This window comes from Myxine glutinosa, chromosome 4 (genome assembly GCF_964187855.1).
Source record: "Myxine glutinosa chromosome 4, kmMyxGlut1.1, whole genome shotgun sequence".
NCBI classification, from domain to species: Eukaryota; Metazoa; Chordata; class Myxini; order Myxiniformes; family Myxinidae; genus Myxine; species Myxine glutinosa.
This window is the reverse complement of record NC_136264.1, coordinates 62,135,315-62,153,872: the sequence shown is the minus strand read 5'-3', so window position 1 is coordinate 62,153,872 and position 18,558 is coordinate 62,135,315. Positions and strand designations below refer to the sequence as shown.

Here is an 18,558-nt window from a genome sequence, read left to right as displayed (position 1 = left end):
GTAGACGGGGCAAAACCAAGCGCGGTTTGCACCGCGTGCGAGGTTCAACGTGCGACCCGTACGCGTCCTTGTAGACGGGGCAAAACCCAGCGCGGTTTGCAACGCGCGCGCGGCCCAACGTGCGACCGCTTGGTTCCGTGCACGAACTCACGGGGACTTCACGTGTCAAAAGGTAGTTACGCGTCCAGGTAACTCCTCTCGCCAAACGGGTTTCGGAACGCCTCTCTTTTCCGCGCAGCGCAAGGTCGATTCCACCTTCTGTCGTCGCGGGGCGAGGAAAAAGAATCACCGTCCTTTTCTCTCCTCGTGTCTTTTCTTCTTCCGCTTCCGGCCACTTCCGTTTCCGGCCAGTTGTTCCGAAGGGCTCCTGACCCTCCAATCACAACAACCCTTAATATACTACACACGGATAAGCAAAGACCTGAATGGTAATCCACATACATTCACATAAATATGTAACAGTACGTACAATGAAATCTATTTGTAATTTTTTAAAATTTACTATGGAGTAATAGCTAAATATATTACTGAAAAATTCTCACAAAAAAAACCTGTACTTCAACATATAACAAGACTGAAAGTCTAAGAACAGCAGAGCCGGGCTTGTTTGATACTTTAGTTGAAGAGGATAGTTGACCTGGGTGGAGATACCAGTTTGCAAATAATGTAAGTATTAAATTATTTTGAAGTAGTCTAAGTCTCTAAACTGTTTGTCACCATGGAAGTGAAGAGATTACATTGAGACGCTGGTTTATTCCATATGTTTCGAGTCAACAATGAACCAACCATACACCGCTTCAATCCAGTAACTTTGCAGTCATGACAAAGGGATTGCAGTGTTACGATTATATTTACTATGTCATTATTATTATTATTATTATTATTATTAACGTTACTATTATAATTACGAAAACGATACTACTGTCTTAAGAAACCTGGGCTAATTTGTCCAAAGTGGCCTGAAGGTGAGGCGTGAAAGCATGAGGCCTAAGGCCTATACGTACTGTGTCATTGGAAGACCCGTAACGCCTATGCTTTCGTTATTTGATGGTCGTTTTAACAATTCGTTTGTTGGTGTTTCACACTGAATGAAAAACGTCAAGGTAGAGCATGCGATTGTGATATATGACACGTTTGACGATATGTTCGACCTGAATGGCATAGAAATCAAAATGGCGGTGTGTGGAGTCAGCCGTCGTATGCCTTAATGACATCACAGACGTAATCACATCACAGCACACCTGTCATGTTACCACTTCCTCAGCTCTGATTGGTGTACGTTTGTGAGGGACATACATACATACAGTCACGTGAAAAAGTAAGTACACCCATGTAAAGTTTTGACTTTTTCAACATATTTCAACATACAGCTATTTGATCTTCATTTCAACAATATTGATAGATAAAGGTGACATAATATAACAAATATCATGAAACATTTACATTTTGTAATCCATTGTATAATTTAAATAAACATAAATGCAAATTTCGCATGTGGAAAAAGTAAGTACACCCTTGGCTCTAATAGGTGGTATTGCCCCTTTGGCAGACACAACCTCAAGTAGGCGTTTCTTATAACTGTCTACCAGTCTCTGACATCGACTGGGAGAAATTTTTGCCCACTCCTCCATGCAGAATTATTTCAGCTGTGCGATGTTTGAGGGGTTTCTTGCATGCACAGCTCGTTTCAAATCCCCCCACAACATCTCGATGGGATTTAGATCCGGGCTTTGACTTGGCCATTCCAGAACCCTCCATTTCTTTCTTTTCAGCCATTCCTTGGTGGATTTACTGGTATTTTTAGGGTCATTGTCATGTTGCAAGGTCCACCTTCGGTTGAGCTTCAACTTTCCGACAGATGGCCTCACATTATCCTCAAGCACCCTCTGGTACAATGAAGAATTCATAGTGGATTATATGATGGTGAGCTGCCCAGGCCCTGATGCAGCAAAGCTGCCCCGAACCATAATATTTCCACCACCATGCTTTACAGTTGGTATCAGGTTCTTGTGGTGAAATGCTATCTTTGGTTTTCACCAAACATGTCTTCTGGTACTGTGTCCAAATAGCTCTACCTTTGACTCTTCTGTCCAGAGCACATTGTTCCAGAAGTGCTGGGCTTTGCCTAGGTGTTCATTGGAAAACTTTAGTCTTGCCCTGATGTTCTTTCTGGACAACAAAGGTTTCCTCCTGGCACACCTCCCATGTAGATTAAATTTGTGCAGCCTCTTTCTCATGGTAGACTCGTGCACTTTGGCATCAACAGTGGCAAGAGCTACCTGTAGGTCCCGTGATGACATTCTGGGGTTCTTTGAGACTTCTTTCAGCATCTTGCGGTCTGCTCTCGGGCTGAACTTGCTGGGGGCGGCCTGGCCTGAACAAGTTGGCAGTTGTTTGGAATCTTCTCCACATGGAGATGATCTTCTGGACATTCGAATGATTGATTTCAAATTGTTTGGAGATCTTTTTAAATCCCTTCCCAGACTCGTAGGCATGTATAACCTTCTTTCTGAAGGCCTAAGAGAGCTCTTTTGATCTAGGCATAGTGACGCCGCACACTTCAACAACAAAAAGCAAACCAAACTAAATGTCTGAGGTTTAAATAAGGCAGGTTCCTCCAAGATCCTCTCTGACAATGTTCTAATCATTTGCAGCTGAGCTGGTGCACCTGATTCTAATTTTAGATATTTGAAGTAGTGATAAATGTAGGGGTGTACTTACTTTTCCACATGCGAAATTTGCATTTATGTTTATTTAAATTATACAATGGACTACAAAATGTAAATGTTTCATGATATTTGTTATATTATATCACCTTTATCTATCAATATTGTTGAAATGAAGATCAAATAGCTGTATGTTGAAATATGTTGAAAAAGTCAAAATTTACATGGGGTGTACTTACTTTTTCACATGACTGTACATACATAGGGACAGACAAACACTGTTCTATATGGCTTTGGCCTATGGGTTACACCGTAAAAAGAAGTTATTTAAGTTGGTCATTAAACTGCGAATTTGGTACTCCAACCTGCTCTTGCAAGTGATCGCAAGTTGTGCTCTTCCATGAACCTTGACCTCTGCATATATAAGGGCTGAAAGCTTCTCTTTTTGACTGTCAGTGCATTTCTTTTTAAATTGTTTATGTGTGTTTGTGTGTGTGCGCGTGTTCACGTGTGCGTGTGTTTTGAGAATGCTTATAACACTGCTGAATGGTGTGTTTGTGTTGAAAGGATATGACTTTGTTGGAAAATCTGACATAAAACGATTTTCTTTTTCTTCCTTTCCAGATGGCTCCAATCTTTCAGGCCATTTACCCGCTATTTCACAAGGTTGTTGTGCACAGTCTCACGTAAGTTTCACATTTGAAGTTAACATGCATTTTTAAATTTTTTCCTGCAGTTATAGAACAATCATTCATGTGATTCCATTGTCCAATCAGTGTAAGTGAAACTGCTCACATTTGGTGTGAGAAAAAAAGCAAAGACAGCTCTGGTGCTTGAAGGGTCTGGATCTGGGCTGGACAGAAGCAGAAAGTGGTGAGAGGCCTCATCGAGTGTATTAGGGTACCTGGAAGGCCGAGATGTCTGCATACTCGCCCATCGGATATTGTCAATTTCATTTTGACCAGCTTCTGGGGCTCTGCTGCTGAACCTGCTGTGGAAGCTTAGAGCTCTTTCATATTGCTCTTCAATATAAATTCCTGACTCTGCCAGTACCTGTGGGACGCCAGTATTCACATTTGGCCACGGGCGCCACAAACCCTAACGACACCACTGCCGGTCCAAGACACCCAAAGTCTCACAAATTCAAGCGAAAACATAGTTTTAACAATGCCACTCTGATGGCATCAATATAATTAATGCAACCCAAAATGGCCGCTGCACAGACCACCACCACGCATTTCCATGGCAGTGCAAGCACCTGGACATTTAACACCTGCTGATAGATCAGCCTCTCAAAGCAGTACCAAATATTTCGGGATCCTGTTATATAACAGGCGACCATGACCTGTGACATGTTAATTACTTGTCCCCTTCAGAGAGGGAGAATTCATCTGGTCGCCTAAAAAATGCATCACAAGAAAGATTGAAAATAACTGAGGGACGAGAAATGCAAAATAGAAGAAGAATAGGAGAAGCAAAATAAAAGGAAGAAAAAGAAGAAGAAAAACAAAATGAAGACAACTTACAAGGCTATGTTGATGCTACTTGCTGATTTCAGTGTTTCCTCTCTTTTCCCCTCTCTCTCTCTTTCTTCTCTCTTCCTTTACTGTTCGTTTCTTCTCTTGTGTTTGTGCTGAATTGTTGCTCCGCTACGTCACTATCAACTCAATGTTGCTCTTCCATGAGATTTGCTATTTTCAAGAAAAAATGGCTCAGAGACAAACACATAATTTATGTCCAAATTGTATCAGGAAACTCACGTAATCCTGGGGAAATGTGTTACTGGCTGAAAACTACAGATAAAAGAACAAACATCTGTGCCATGTTTTCCTCGAGCATGGGTTAAATGTTAAATTGATGTTAAAACGACATGGATGTTAAAACGTGAGCTACGTAGATTTCAAAACTAGGTGTCCCATCAGCTTTTAGACGTTAACCATCCCTTAGTGTCTTGTGTAAAGAGGAGGTGAGTTATCGTGGCACATCCATGCCTCTGAGACAATACACCTAGTGGACTGAATTGAGAATTGAATACCCGTCGAATTGGCATTCATGAACAACTACTGCAGGACCAATCCTTCATCGTTTGGGAAATGCCTGGTCAATCCACCTCGTATGCCACACACATATCCCAACCTTCAACAATAGGTGTGAGTGCTGGGATATGGACAGACTGGCTGTTGTGAACGTCCGTTTGACAGTATATTGTCAAGATGTGTAAACTGAGGAAGGATGCAATTGAGTTCCGTGTGTTCCTTGCAGGAATGGCTCTGTTGACGTGAATTGCACTGTTCAGTACAGTTATGCACCAAATGATACAGTGAGATTGTTCTATGAAAATGATCTGGTAGATGCTATCTTAACTGTGGTCAACAAAAAGAACCCGAACGACACTGAAATATTATTCCATCCCCTCACGAAGAACAACATCAACGCAATTGCGACACGTAAGTTTTTCTTATTTTTGACTCACGTGGGGGGGGGGGGGGGGGAGGGGGGGGAGGGGGGATGATGTGAAGCACAGCTGTTTTTGTAGTATTTTTTGGCTGGTCCACGTTAGGCTGGAGGCACAAAAAATAAAATGGTTTGTAGATTGCCATCACAAACACAGCAGATTTTATGGGACAAGCACACTATTTTACCCCACAGGTCTGGTCTCGACTTAATTGTAATCCCAAAGAGGTCACTTATGTGTTGGAGGTCGAGTAAAAACTATCAGGAATGAATAATTATTTTTCAAAAGACTGAAAAAGGTGCAAGAGAGCAGGGATTTGACATTCCACCTGAGATGAAGGTTTCTGTTAAGTTTTGACAGTTTCTGCATTCATTTGTGTTTTTTCTTTGTCTTTATGTTTAACCATTGCATACTGACCACTGGTGAGCAAAAGGTTTTATATCTTGTAATGCTTTCCTGAAAAAACTTTGCACAAAAATATTGAATCTCACGCAATATGCAGGCAGAAGACATTTCTGCATTTCCACATATTTCTGCATTTTCTCAATGTCTGAGTGATTTCCAAGAATCAGCACCTCGATCAGTAAAAAGATTCCTAATTGTTACCAGAATCATCTTTTATTAATATTAACAATGACGTAAAATTACAATTCCACAATGATGCAATTCCTCATCAAGCCCCCAACCGAACCTTATAAATGGGACGTGTGCATTTCACATGGAATAACAAAAAAGTAAATGTGTAGGCAGTGCAGAGAGTAAAATGTATATAAATAAATAAAGTCAAAGCTGTATGTTGGTGGTGGAGATGGCAAAGTGCATATAAAGAAATAATGGTCCAAAAGCATAAACAATCCTGTCATGGTCTCATTTAAATTGAAGTTCCCAAAATTTGGAAATAAAATAGTGTCCCATGACTTATTGCTCCGACAGTCTCAAAATAATTAGACGTGCTTCATGCTTGGATGTTATTGCATATGTGCGCCAAATAAGAAACATATGCATCCAGTCATTTTTGAGTGGAAGCTCGGGACGGATGGAAGTATGGATGGACAAAAATTACCCAAAATGTAAACTCCCGAGTGGGCTGAAACCTGGTTGGGAGCTGCAAAATACAAAAATAAACAAGAAACATAACCTTCCGCTTTTGCGAAGGTAAAGAGCAATCAGAGATTGCAGACCCTCGCTAAGATGTGTTTTCAGTGGTTTTTAAGGCTTTTGTGTTCAAACAAATATGGCGGCAGAACGACGTGACTCATGACGTCATCATTACTTGTTTTCTCCACCAATTTATCCCAAGATTATGCTCAAGAAATTTCATCTTGATTGGTTGAAGTTTTGTACTTGTCGAATTATGACGTCATAATGGAGGCACCTATGACATCATCATTAACATATGTTATTCCACATGGAGAGTTCTTTACAATGAGCCATGTCTCAATTTCTTCTCGTCAGTGCTTTCGGAGATATAGAGGTGCAAAGTTTTTCAGTTTTTCCAAGATGTCGGCCGATCCACGTGACCCATTACGTCATAATTATCATTAAAAAATTCATACAGATGGAGTTGCAGCTTTGGTGAAAATTTCCTGTCAATCGGGCCAACGGTTGCAGAGAAAATCATACTTATTCTGTGCGGACAAACAGACAGACGGACTCAAATGCAATACCCTCTCCTCAGGCGAGGGTAAAAATACTAATAAAAAATAAATCTAATTTCAAGCAATCAGATGAAAATTGAGGATTTAAAAAATTCAGCCGATGTTGACCTTTCGGCCTTTGTTGACCTCACATATAATGATGGATATATTTGCAGACCTGTTATGCAAATCATCTTCTAATTTGAAGTCACTTGGATTAAAATAGATGATTTTAGAAATTTGACAAAGTTGGTGTTGCCCTTTGGCCTATTTGACCTTTTGACTTCAAAATCAATAGGGTTCTTGCTTAAGACCAACTCTACCATTTCGTCAGGTTTCATGAAGATTGGTATAAAATTGTGACCTGCAGGTGATTGACATACAGACCAACAAGCCGACAAACAAACAGATGGAATAACGCACAAGATTTATCTTTCCTCTGCATTATGAGAACGTTCCTTCATCGGGTGGTGTATATTGGACCGCTGCCATGATCGCTGCGGCCAAAGCATGCATTACCTCGTTTCCTTTGCATGAGTTGTAATCAAAATGTACGTTTGTATCCTCAAACGGTACCCTTATTTAATGACGGAAGACGTGTTGTTCAGTCTTCAAATGTACACCAGAGGCCTGTATGGCCTGTTCCAAGTCGAGGAATATTTGAGCAGGCTGAAACAAAATGGTGAGGCCTGTTCGGAGGAAGCCTGTTCCTGTTCGTCCTGTTCGGTCCTGTTCGGAAAATGCGGAGGCCTGTTCCAAGTCGAGGAATATTTGAGCAGGCTGAAACAAAATAGTGGCTTCTGCGACATGACTGCAGGCTGACCAAGATGGTGCACCGCCATCTTGTTAAAGCTTATTTTGTTTTTTCGTGATGATCAACCATCTTTATGCACCCACACGTCATCTTTATGCACCCACATGTCATATTTATGCACCCACACATCATCTTTATGCACCCACATGTCATATTTATGCACCCACACATCATCTTTATGCACCCACACGTCATCTTTATGCACCCACATGTCATATTTATGCACCCACACGTCATCTTTATGCACCCACACGTCATCTTTATGCACCCACACGTCATCTTTATGCACCCACACCTCATCTTTATGCACCCAGACGTCATCTTTATGCACCCAGACGTCATCTTTATGCACCCACACGTCATCTTTATGCACCCACCCATCATCTTTGTGCACCCACACCCACACATCATCTTTATGCACCCACACGTCATCTTTATGCACCCACATGTCATCTTTATGCACCCACACGTCATCTTTATGCACCCACACGTCATCTTTATGCACCCACACATCATCTTATTCACCCACACATCATCTTTATGCACCCACACATCATCTTTATGCACCCACACATCATCTTATTCACCCACACATCATCTTTATGCACCCACACATCATCTTTATGCACCCACACATCATCTTATTCACCCACACATCATCTTTATGCACCCACACGTCATCTTTATGCACCATGTAATGCACCTGACAAATAATATTCATACACCCAGACATTACATTCTTCAACACATTGACACCGTATGTTCACCTGTACTGTAACATTTACGCACATGTTCTGAACATTGGGTCGGTCTTTCTAGAAACACCCTTCCTCTACATGTGCGTTCATGCAGGAACTACATCAAATAAGAACTTCACCAAAGTCACTTGCTCTGCTTTATTGTGACCAATTTGAAGAATTTCCATATAAATGTATCAGCAGACTTACTTTATATTTTGGTATAAAAACAACACTCCAGAACAAGAAAATTAATTTGATTGATTGAGTTTATTTGTTGGTTAAAATTGTTCATTTTGCGGGTTTTCCCCTCACAATGGGAAATGGAAATCTACATTCAGCCACCTACCGGCTAATGTCAATTTGATGATGTTAAAGATCACCGAACTCATCCCATTCCATGTTCTCTCCACAGTAACGCAGGACGAGGTGTTGGAACTTTATGATTGCGACACCACTGAACTTGGCTACAAAACAGTTTGGGTTGATGAAATCATCAAATGTGTCTATATTTGCAACACAAGTAAGCCAATTCCTTGCAGTGGCTTGGGAAATTGTGTGCCTCAACTTGATGGAGCATACTGCAAGTGAGTCTCTCAAACAACGACAATGCCACACATAAAGTGAAACAGGTTATTTGACGTGCTTCCACTCATCACCTTGGGCTTCCTGTAATAAGATCGAGGTGACATTTTCAAAGGAAAGAGATGGAAGGGAGCTCACTGAGAATGGTCCCTCTGACCTCTTTCCTTTCTGCCACCCAAGCACCCATATAAAATGTCTTCATCTCCTTGTTCCCTTTTGAATCATTCGTCAATCTTGTGAACCTGTTCATCTTTCATCTTTCTCCTCCATGGGCCTGTATTTCTGTACAAAAAAAACAAAACAATATCATTTTATCGTGTTTCTCTGTGCAATTATGGAGATTTCCGATGCAATTGATTCCGTCTGCCATCCCACCTGGATTTCCAAACTGGCAGCGAATGATGTTTTGAGTTCCCTCCTTGATTGGCCCTTTGATTTTGTGCATGCTCGTAAGGAGTCGTTTGTTTTGGGCAAAATAATATCTCATGTACTTCTAGAGGTTGACGACCCTTAAGGTCGTGTTCTGGAACCAATCCTGTTCTTCCATGGTTTGCACTCATTAAAAGTCTGAGTCACTGGAAAACCGATTGTATCACTTTTCAAACAACTTCACTCTGTTCAGGATAGTTCTGCATTACTCCGCCATGCAGGTTGGGGCACGATCCCTCTCTACTGATCTGGAGAACTTAAGCAACTGATCATAAACCTAGAACATGACTTAGTGCAAAAAGACTCATATTCTCAATTTGTACTTTGTATAAGGACTGGCAGGAAAATCCCTGAATTTATTTCTATGATCATTCTCTGGAACAGACACATTTTCTGGAGCATTGGGCTTCACTATCAGGTACAGCGTGTCTCGGTTCTCGTCTCGGATCCCATTTTGTAGTATTAAGGCCCAGGAATCTATAACCCTCATTGTCATTGGAATACCACATCATTAAAATGCGATACAATATTTTAGAATGATAATCAAATTGTTGTTATATTCGTTGGATTAACAATTATCTCAAATGCTTTTTCAGCTGCACTTCAGGGTACACGGCAATGGATCTCACCTGCAAGGACGTAAATGAGTGTGAGGCAAATACACACAACTGCCATGAGAATGCGACCTGCGAAAATACCAACGGAAGTTTCACTTGCCCTTGCAAACAAGGCTACAGAGGTAACAAAGAAGCAAAACGAGATGTCCAAAGACAATGTTCACAAACACAAAAATTCTCAATCACAGTTCACAATGCAAACTCAAATGACCTTTTTCACAAACAAAACGGAATAGAGATAAAGAATCTAAATTATTTATTTTTTCTATGATCCTGTGATATTTCTGGAATGTCATATTTGTGTTGTCGCATCATCAATCTCTCCTCATTTTTAGTAATACCGGTACGTTTAGGTCTCATCATTATCAAATTTTACCAAAGCATTTTTCACGCATAAAACTTTCATCATGACAGTGGCGAGTGAAGAGGAAGATCAGAGGAATATCAAAATTTGTGTTGTTTGTAAATGGAAAGGCAGGTTGAAGCAATTTTTTAAGAAGTTATTACCCATCCTCCCTTTGTTTCTGCTCTCCATGATTTATTTCAATCTTGAGTCATGCCAGTAAATAACACCAGGTGGGTTTTGACTCGGTCTATCATCCTTCCGAAGTTGGCAAAACGAGTAAAGTCCAGCTTACTGGAAACCTGGGCCACTGCATCAGCAGTAAAGCTGCACTCCCAGCAATGATGCAACCAACAGCCACAGGCGGCATACGTAGTGACGATGATGACCAGTTTGCTTCCTATTTTAGATTGCGATTGCTATCTGGGAAGCAGCTTCTGCACTGCAAACAAACAATTAGGAAGGTACTTCACATTTCTCATATTCTTCTTCATTTGTATGCAGCACAAGGCTGTGGGGTAGCATCATTGGCTGAGGGCATGGCTGTGCTGCTGATGCAATGCCCTCTGCTGGTTAGGACAGGAATTTGGAATTTAGCCAGGGTGGGCAGTTATCTCACCTACACTTCACAAAGGGCACTGTGGGATTTTTAACATCCATCAACGAATGCTGGTAGACGGGACACTCGTTTAATGTCTATCCAAGGGATGGCACATGTTGATGAATCACCCTGCTGTGAAACACCAGGATGATAGTTCATAGCTGGGTCAGGATTCAAACCCAGGCTAGACAGCTTCGAGGTGAGTGTGCACACTCTAAGCCAACCTGTCCGCCCATGTTTCATCTGATAGGCATTCATATACAAAGGGCAAGCAACATTTGTACTATTGTGGTATACATGCCGTGTAAGTTTGTGTTTCCAGATAACCCCGGCAAATTTTAAGGTGGTAAAAGTAAAAGCAGCAGGAGAAGCCTGTGAGTTTTTATTCCTCCGCCCCGAAGGTGGCCGGAGGCAATATGTTTTCGGCTTGTCCGCCCGTCCGTCCGTACAGGCTAAACCTCGTTTTTCTCAGCAACCACATGTCCGATTGAGACAAAACTTTCAGGGTAGGACAGACACCCATGCAGAATGTTTTTAATGATAATTGTGATGTCATAGGTCACGTGGTATGGCAGCCATCTTTGATGAAATGCATATAATTGAAAAATATTTCTCAGAAACCTCTGAATGGAAAAATTGGAAACTTGGCGCACTGTCAAGTGCTCCCAATGGGGAACTAAAACATGATAATGTTGACATCATAGGTGAATTGGTATGCCAGCCAAAAATGTTTCAATTTAATTCCTTATCCTAAAAATCTTAAATTGCGTGCACATGATCAATAACACATTTGTATTGAAATAGGAAATTTATGACATCATAGGTCAATATATAATAAACTAGAATGTTTTTTTTTGGGGGGGGGTTTTAGGTTAAATCTAATATGGCTACCATGTGACCGATATATATATATTTTTACGGAAACGGCGACGGCGCTCCCCTGACCAGAAGGGGGGGAGGGGTTAATCCCCCCTTTTATTTTGTACTGGCCATCTCCGATCCTGAAGCTACCCCGCTCCCCCGTGGGGTGGGATTGGCCGAGGTGATTGGTCAAGGGATTCCCGTACACCTCCGCCAATCCCTCCACAAGGCAGGTGGGTAACTCCGCTCGAATCCCGGACAAGATGGTATTTTGCCGAGTGGTTTAGCAATCCAGAATCCGAGCCGTTAGCAAACACTAACCCGATTCATAAGCGTTGGCCGAAATCGCACCACAGGAAGTCAATGGGGAAATCACTAAAGCGATCGGACGAGGAGGAAACCAAACGGGTAAGAAATAACAGGATTTATTATTTTGTACACGAACCCAAAGAAAGAGGAGGAACGAAGGTAATTTACAGTGAAGAGGCAGAAGCAGATACACAGGGCAAATCCTTATACAAGCTTAACTTATACCCAGACAACATGAACAGAACAAACTCACGTACACAAAAGGATGGAATGGCAGGGATGGTATGGGAAGGCAGAGAAGGGTCCAGGCAGATGGTAGGCGTCGAGGTCCGGCTCCAAGCGCGTGCTCCGATCCACGCTTTGGGGTCGAGGCGAAAACCCGGCAAACAGCTCCGCGTGTCATTGGACGCGACCGTACAATTATATAGCAGGGGAAAGTTGGTATGTTGCATACGCAATTCTCGGCTTGGCAATCCCCGTGGCCCTCTTTCTGCCGCTCGCCCCTGCTCGCTCCACTCGACCTCGACCTCAACCTCGACCTCGACAGAACTCGCAATTCGTCCTCCCTCTCTCGTCTCTCGGTGGGGGCTTCCCGTAACGGGTTATATAGCCACGCCCTGGAACCTTCACGAACCTGCTCGATCTTTCGCTCCACGCCCTCTCAAGCCAAACCCGCTGATTCTTGGTTGGTCGGCAAGGGCTTTCTGGCTCCACCTTCTGATGATGATGGGCGGGCAACGCCCTTCTTCTTCGAGCTGACCACGTGCGCAATGGAGGCGAATGCTGTTGGAAATGTAGGCGCATGCTGCTGGCAATGTAGGCTTTGGGGCAATCGAAAGGGGGATCTATCTTATTTGATTTGGTGCAACATAATATCGACTATTGGACACACAGCCTTATCTGAAACACAGAATAACGATATAACTATGGAGAGGTCCTATGATTGGCTACGTGCTTGTACATGGACTAGCTAAGGTGCGATCATTTCAATTAACAGCCAATTAAGGGGAAATGTACACAGGGGTTATTTATAAGGGATTTTCATACTAAATTTGATAAAGTGAAGGTTCTAAAAACTGCAACTATATATATATATATATATATATATATATATATATATATATATATATATATATACATATATATATATATATATATATATATATATATATATATATATATGTCACATGGTAGCCATATTAGATTTAACCTAAAACCCCAAAAAACATCTTTTCCCAAACCACCAATTGATTGACTCAAAACTTTAAATGTATCATTAACTAGGCATGGCGATTAAAAGATGATCACAAAAACATCATTGGTAACATCGTGGGGCAAACATATTGGATTGAAGGAAAATATTAAATAATTATGTCTCTGAAACCGGTGACCCAATCGAGGCGAAATTTTACAAATATCTAACACCATTGTTGCATATAGTTTGAAAATGATGACGTTGAACGTCACTTGGTTTGGCAGGCATCTTGGATGGAAAAATGAACCTTATCTGATCAACACAAAACTTCACAAACGTGATCCCCTAACCAGACATATGAACGAGGGAATCTACCCATTGTGGGATTATGCAGAGGCATCTTTGCGACACAGTCACATTGCTCTAGTTTAAATGTGTAATAATGTAAGGGTAAACGTTAACCAATTTTTAATAGGAGAGCAGAAGGGGAAGGGGGTTAAAGGTAGCTATGTACAGTCACGTGAAAAAGTAAGTACACCCCATGTAAAGTTTTGATTTTTTCAACATATTTCAACATACAGCTATTTGATCTTCATTTCAACAATATTGATAGATAAAGGTGATATAATATAACAAATATCATGAAACATTTACATTTTTAGTCCATTGTATAATTTAAATAAACATAAATGCAAATTTCGCATGTGGAAAAAGTAAGTACACCCCTACATTTATCACTACTTCAAATACCTAAAATTAGAATCAGGTGCACCAGCCCAGGTGCAAATGATTAGAACATCGTTAGAGAGGATCTTGGAGGAACCTGTCTTATTTAAACCTCAGACATTTAGTTTGGTTTGCTGTTTGTTGTTGAAGTGTGCGGCGTCACCATGCCTAGATCAAAAGAGCTCTCTGAGGCCTTCAGAAAGAAGGTTATAGATGCCTACGAGTCTGGGAAGGGATTTAAAAAGATCTCCAAACAATTTGAAATCAATCATTCGACTGTCCGGAAGATCATCTACAAGTGGAGAAGATTCCAAACAACTGCCAACTTGTTCAGACCAGGCCGCCCCAACAAGTTCAGCCTGAGAGCAGACCGCAAGCTGCTGAAAGAAGTCTCTAAGAACCCCAGAATGTCATCACGGGACCTACAGGTAGCTGTTGCCACTGTTGATGTCAAAGTGCACGAGTCTACCATTAGAAAGAGGCTGCACAAGTTTGATCTACATGGGAGGTGTGCCAGGAGGAAACCTTTGCTGTGCAGAAAGAACATCAGGGCAAGACTAAAGCTTGCCAATGAACACCAAGGCAAAGACCAGTACTTCTGGAACAATGTGCTCTGGACAGATGAGTCAAAGGTAGAGCTATTTGGCCACAGTACCAGAAGACATGTTTGGCAAAAACCAAAGACAGCATTTGACCACAAGAAACTGATACCAACTGTAAAGCATGGTGGTGGAAATATTATGGTTTGGGGCAGCTTTGCTGCATCAGGGCCTGGGAAGCTCACTATCATAGAATCCAATATGAATTCTTCATTGTACCGCAATGAATTCTGAATTCTTCATTGAAGAAATGAATTCTTCATTTCTGCGGGTGCTTGAGGATAATGTGAGGCCATCTGTCGGAAAGTTGAAGCTCAACCGAAGGTGGACCTTGCAACATGACAATGACCCTAAACATACCAGTAAATCCACCAAGGAATGGCTGTAAAGAAAGAAATGGAGGGTTCTGGAATGGCCAAGTCAAAGCCCGGATCTAAGTCCCATCGAGATGTTGTGGGGGGATTTGAAACGAGCTGTGCATGCAATAAACCCCTCAAACATCGCACAGCTGAAATAATTCTGCATGGAGGAGTGGGCACATATTTCTCCCAGTCGATGTCAGAGCCTGGTAGACAGTTATAAGAAACGCCTACTTTCGGTTGTTTCTGCCAAAGGGGGCAATACCACCTATTAGAGCCAAGGGTGTACTTACTTTTTCCACATGTGAAATTTGGATTTATGTTTATTTAAATTATACAATGGACTACAAAATGTAAATGTTTCATGATATTTATTATATTACATCACCTTTATCTATCAATATTGTTGAAATGAAGATCAAATAGCTGTATGTTGAAATATGTTGAAAAAGTCCAAACTTTACATGGGGTGTACTTACTTTTTCACGTGACTGTATGTACCTTTAAATATGAGAACTGGTGCAGGTGGGAAAGAAGGTTGTTATGTATAAAGAAAACGTTGTTTTGTCCCGGTCTCACTGGCTTTAGTTACTTTCTTGGTCAATCTTTATTTTTTTTTCATCTGAAGAAAAGAAACTGTTTGTCTGACCCTCCTCGCCCTCACTTTTTGAACGTTCCACATTTGTCCCAACTTTCACTGACGCTTCGTCCCACTTTATCATTCTTACTTTCTGCGATTCTGTTCTTCTCTTTTTGGTCTGAACATTAATCTTTTATCAAAATGTCTAATTTGCTTCGAGTGATATTTAATTCTGTACTTTTTAGTTTTGGCACGTTCTTTTTTGTTCCTGAGACACAATGCATTTTGCAGGAAAGCTGAGGCATAATTTCACGTTACAAGCAGGATAAATCATATTGATCAAGACAGACAATGTCAATAGCCTATGTTTGTTTCTAAATGTCTTTGTGATGTCTCATCCACCACGTGGTGCAGAGTTTCAGATTTATGAAAACTTCAGACAGAAGATTGCTTAGTTTGTTTCTGTTAAATGTTCGGTGTTTAATTCTTTCGGACGAATTCTTTCGTCCAAACCATAATTTAATAAGTAATGTTTGGTTTGAATATAAATGTTAACGTATCATTTCAACATTCATCAACTTCCAGGGGGAAATATATATTTTTCAGTTTTGCTTTTCGGTTGTATCAACAAATTTCCAAGCAGTCATGCTGTGTCTCTTTTCTCACTTCCCATCCTCAGGCAATGGCACTTTCTGCGAATGTCACCCAGACGAATGCAATGTGAACCCCTGCATTAATGATGGAACATGTGTTGGTTCTCCAAACAAAATCATGGATAAATGTGAATTGGTATGCAGGTGTCCTCCTCAGTACAAAGGTGAAAGGTGTGAAGAGGGAGCCAACTACGTGAACGTAATCCTTCGACAAGGTAACATGCTTGGATTGCTTGTGATCATAAAACAATAGTTACCTTTTAATGACGATGGAAATTTCTATTTCATGCTTTTATGAAAGGAAAATTGGGGAATTGAGAATCTCCAATGAGGAAAGACTGATTATTTTTACAATTAATTGAATCTGGGGCACAGTAATTAATCGTTTGTTCATTTTGTTATTTGATTGTCAGTTGGTTGATTTATTAATTTATTGTTACTTGGTTGATTTATTTACTTGATTGCTATCACGTTGAGAGAGCAGCTTGTATAAATGACACGTGTATGTCAGACAAAGACAATAGGAAGTAATGGAGAAAACGTATCACATGGAATTGGAAGCAATGCTGCGTGCTCAGATGTGAATGCCAAACAGGCCAATCCGAATATAACTTTGGTTTCAATCATTAGTAAAACACAAACACGAATGTGTGACCATTTCCTTCCTTTGGCAGACTATTCCCCAAAATAAAATTCCTTATGGGTTTCATCACCTGCCCACAGGAATGTGAATGGTGCGCTATTCAAATAGGAGGTAAAATCAGACGGTTTAAACATACGTTAAATTTTGTTTTGATGTTGGAAGGATGATGATTGAAGAGAAGATTACTTGCACATATACTCATTCATGTACATGATGAAAGGAAGATTTTGAACTAAAATTCACAAGTAGATTGAAAGCAAATGAACACAAATTATAATTTTTGTTGTTTGGTCTGATGAGCCGACCACAGTCTTCATTGGGCCAAGTCTCACATTTCTCTTTTCTCCCATTGTCTGCAATTGTATCTCATCACCTGAAATGGTGTTCACATTGAATGAAATGAATGAATGATCGTTTTAAGGCCATTTTCCCCGCTAGAGCGGGGGTTAGCCTTGCGAGCCCCATGACAATCATGGTTCCCTGTTTGAGGCAATGTTTTTATGGCCGGATGCCCTTCCTGATGCCAACCCTTGGTCACGCTCTTACGATGCGCAGGGATATGGTGTACCTATTCTAAATCGGGGTACATACCGTGATCATTCATCCCAGCAAGCTGGTACTCAATTTGCGGACCTCGGAAGGATGACAGGCTGAGTCAACCCTCCTGGCGTTAATTCAGCGATCGACCGGGATTTGAACCCAGGATCCGAGGATCCCAAGCCGGCACCCTAACCGCTAAGCCAACACCAGGCTGTTGTTCACATCGCATATTATAAAATGGTCTTCATCGAATGTAGATGATGTACATTTTCTCAAGTATTTCACATCTCTGCTTCAGGTGCAGCTCGTCCAAAAGTGGGATTTGAAATGCGAGTTATATTCAAAAACGAAACTCGTATGGATCCTACCACTGTGGAAATGCTCAAGAAAAAGGTAAGATTTCACTTCTGCTTTGTGGCTGATGTTAAGAGCCATTTGTTTGTTGGAATGCAGAAGATGTGACGAAACGTAATATGGTCATGAAATACTCCATTGAACGTATGACAAATATCATGCTCTTTTTATTCATTCCATCTTCCATTTCATTCTTCCATTGTATTTTCAGCTACAAGAGATATTTGGAAATGTGCCCACATATGGTCCGGACTTTTTTGAAACCAGTGACCCCATATTCAGGTAAGTGATGACTTTGTCTATTTCTTCAGTTATCCAATTTTGAAATGCAATTTTTCTGTTTTTAAAACAAATAATGTTTCGTTTTAGTCTTGACAACAATGGCAAAGTCCAAGCTTCTTTCACGGCCTTTTATAATTACACCAACCAAAACATTGATGAAATCTACAATGGTGCAATGAGGGAAGCCATTCTTCGCTCATTTCCTCACCTATCAAGCAGAAGTTACAGAGGACTAGTGATTCTAAATGATTCTGTTATTATTCAGAAGAATGGTGAGTTTCCCTTCATGTTGCTGTACTTTCTCATTTTCCAATTCACTATTGCAGAAATGTTAAAAATAACGTTTTTTTGGTCTCACAGCCCCAGTGGATCAACTGAACAACTTCTTTGAATGCAACACAAGCTACAAAGGATATGAAATTCTGACAAATGACACGGCAATTTACTGCATCTCTCCATGTGAAAGCAGCAAAAACTATTGCAATGGTGGAAATTGTTCACACACTCCATCTGGGCCAACGTGCACGTATGTTCATTGTTTTGTCCACAAGTCCTTACACTCTGTTAATGTCA

The 18,558-nt window shown here is 41.0% G+C and overlaps 1 protein-coding gene across 1 annotated transcript in view; it reads left to right on the top strand.

The window, feature by feature from the left end:
* LOC137425859 (uncharacterized) overlaps nt 1-18,558 on the top strand; it is a 245,516-nt gene that overhangs the window by 203,983 nt on the left and 22,975 nt on the right. Inside the window, exons 50-58 of the mRNA XM_078775229.1 lie at nt 3,291-3,352; nt 4,929-5,113; nt 8,725-8,896; nt 9,920-10,062; nt 16,193-16,381; nt 17,648-17,742; nt 17,915-17,985; nt 18,073-18,257; nt 18,346-18,511. Coding sequence (XP_078631355.1) covers nt 3,291-3,352; nt 4,929-5,113; nt 8,725-8,896; nt 9,920-10,062; nt 16,193-16,381; nt 17,648-17,742; nt 17,915-17,985; nt 18,073-18,257; nt 18,346-18,511 — 1,268 coding nt within the window. The remainder of the gene's footprint in view (nt 1-3,290; nt 3,353-4,928; nt 5,114-8,724; nt 8,897-9,919; nt 10,063-16,192; nt 16,382-17,647; nt 17,743-17,914; nt 17,986-18,072; nt 18,258-18,345; nt 18,512-18,558) is intronic.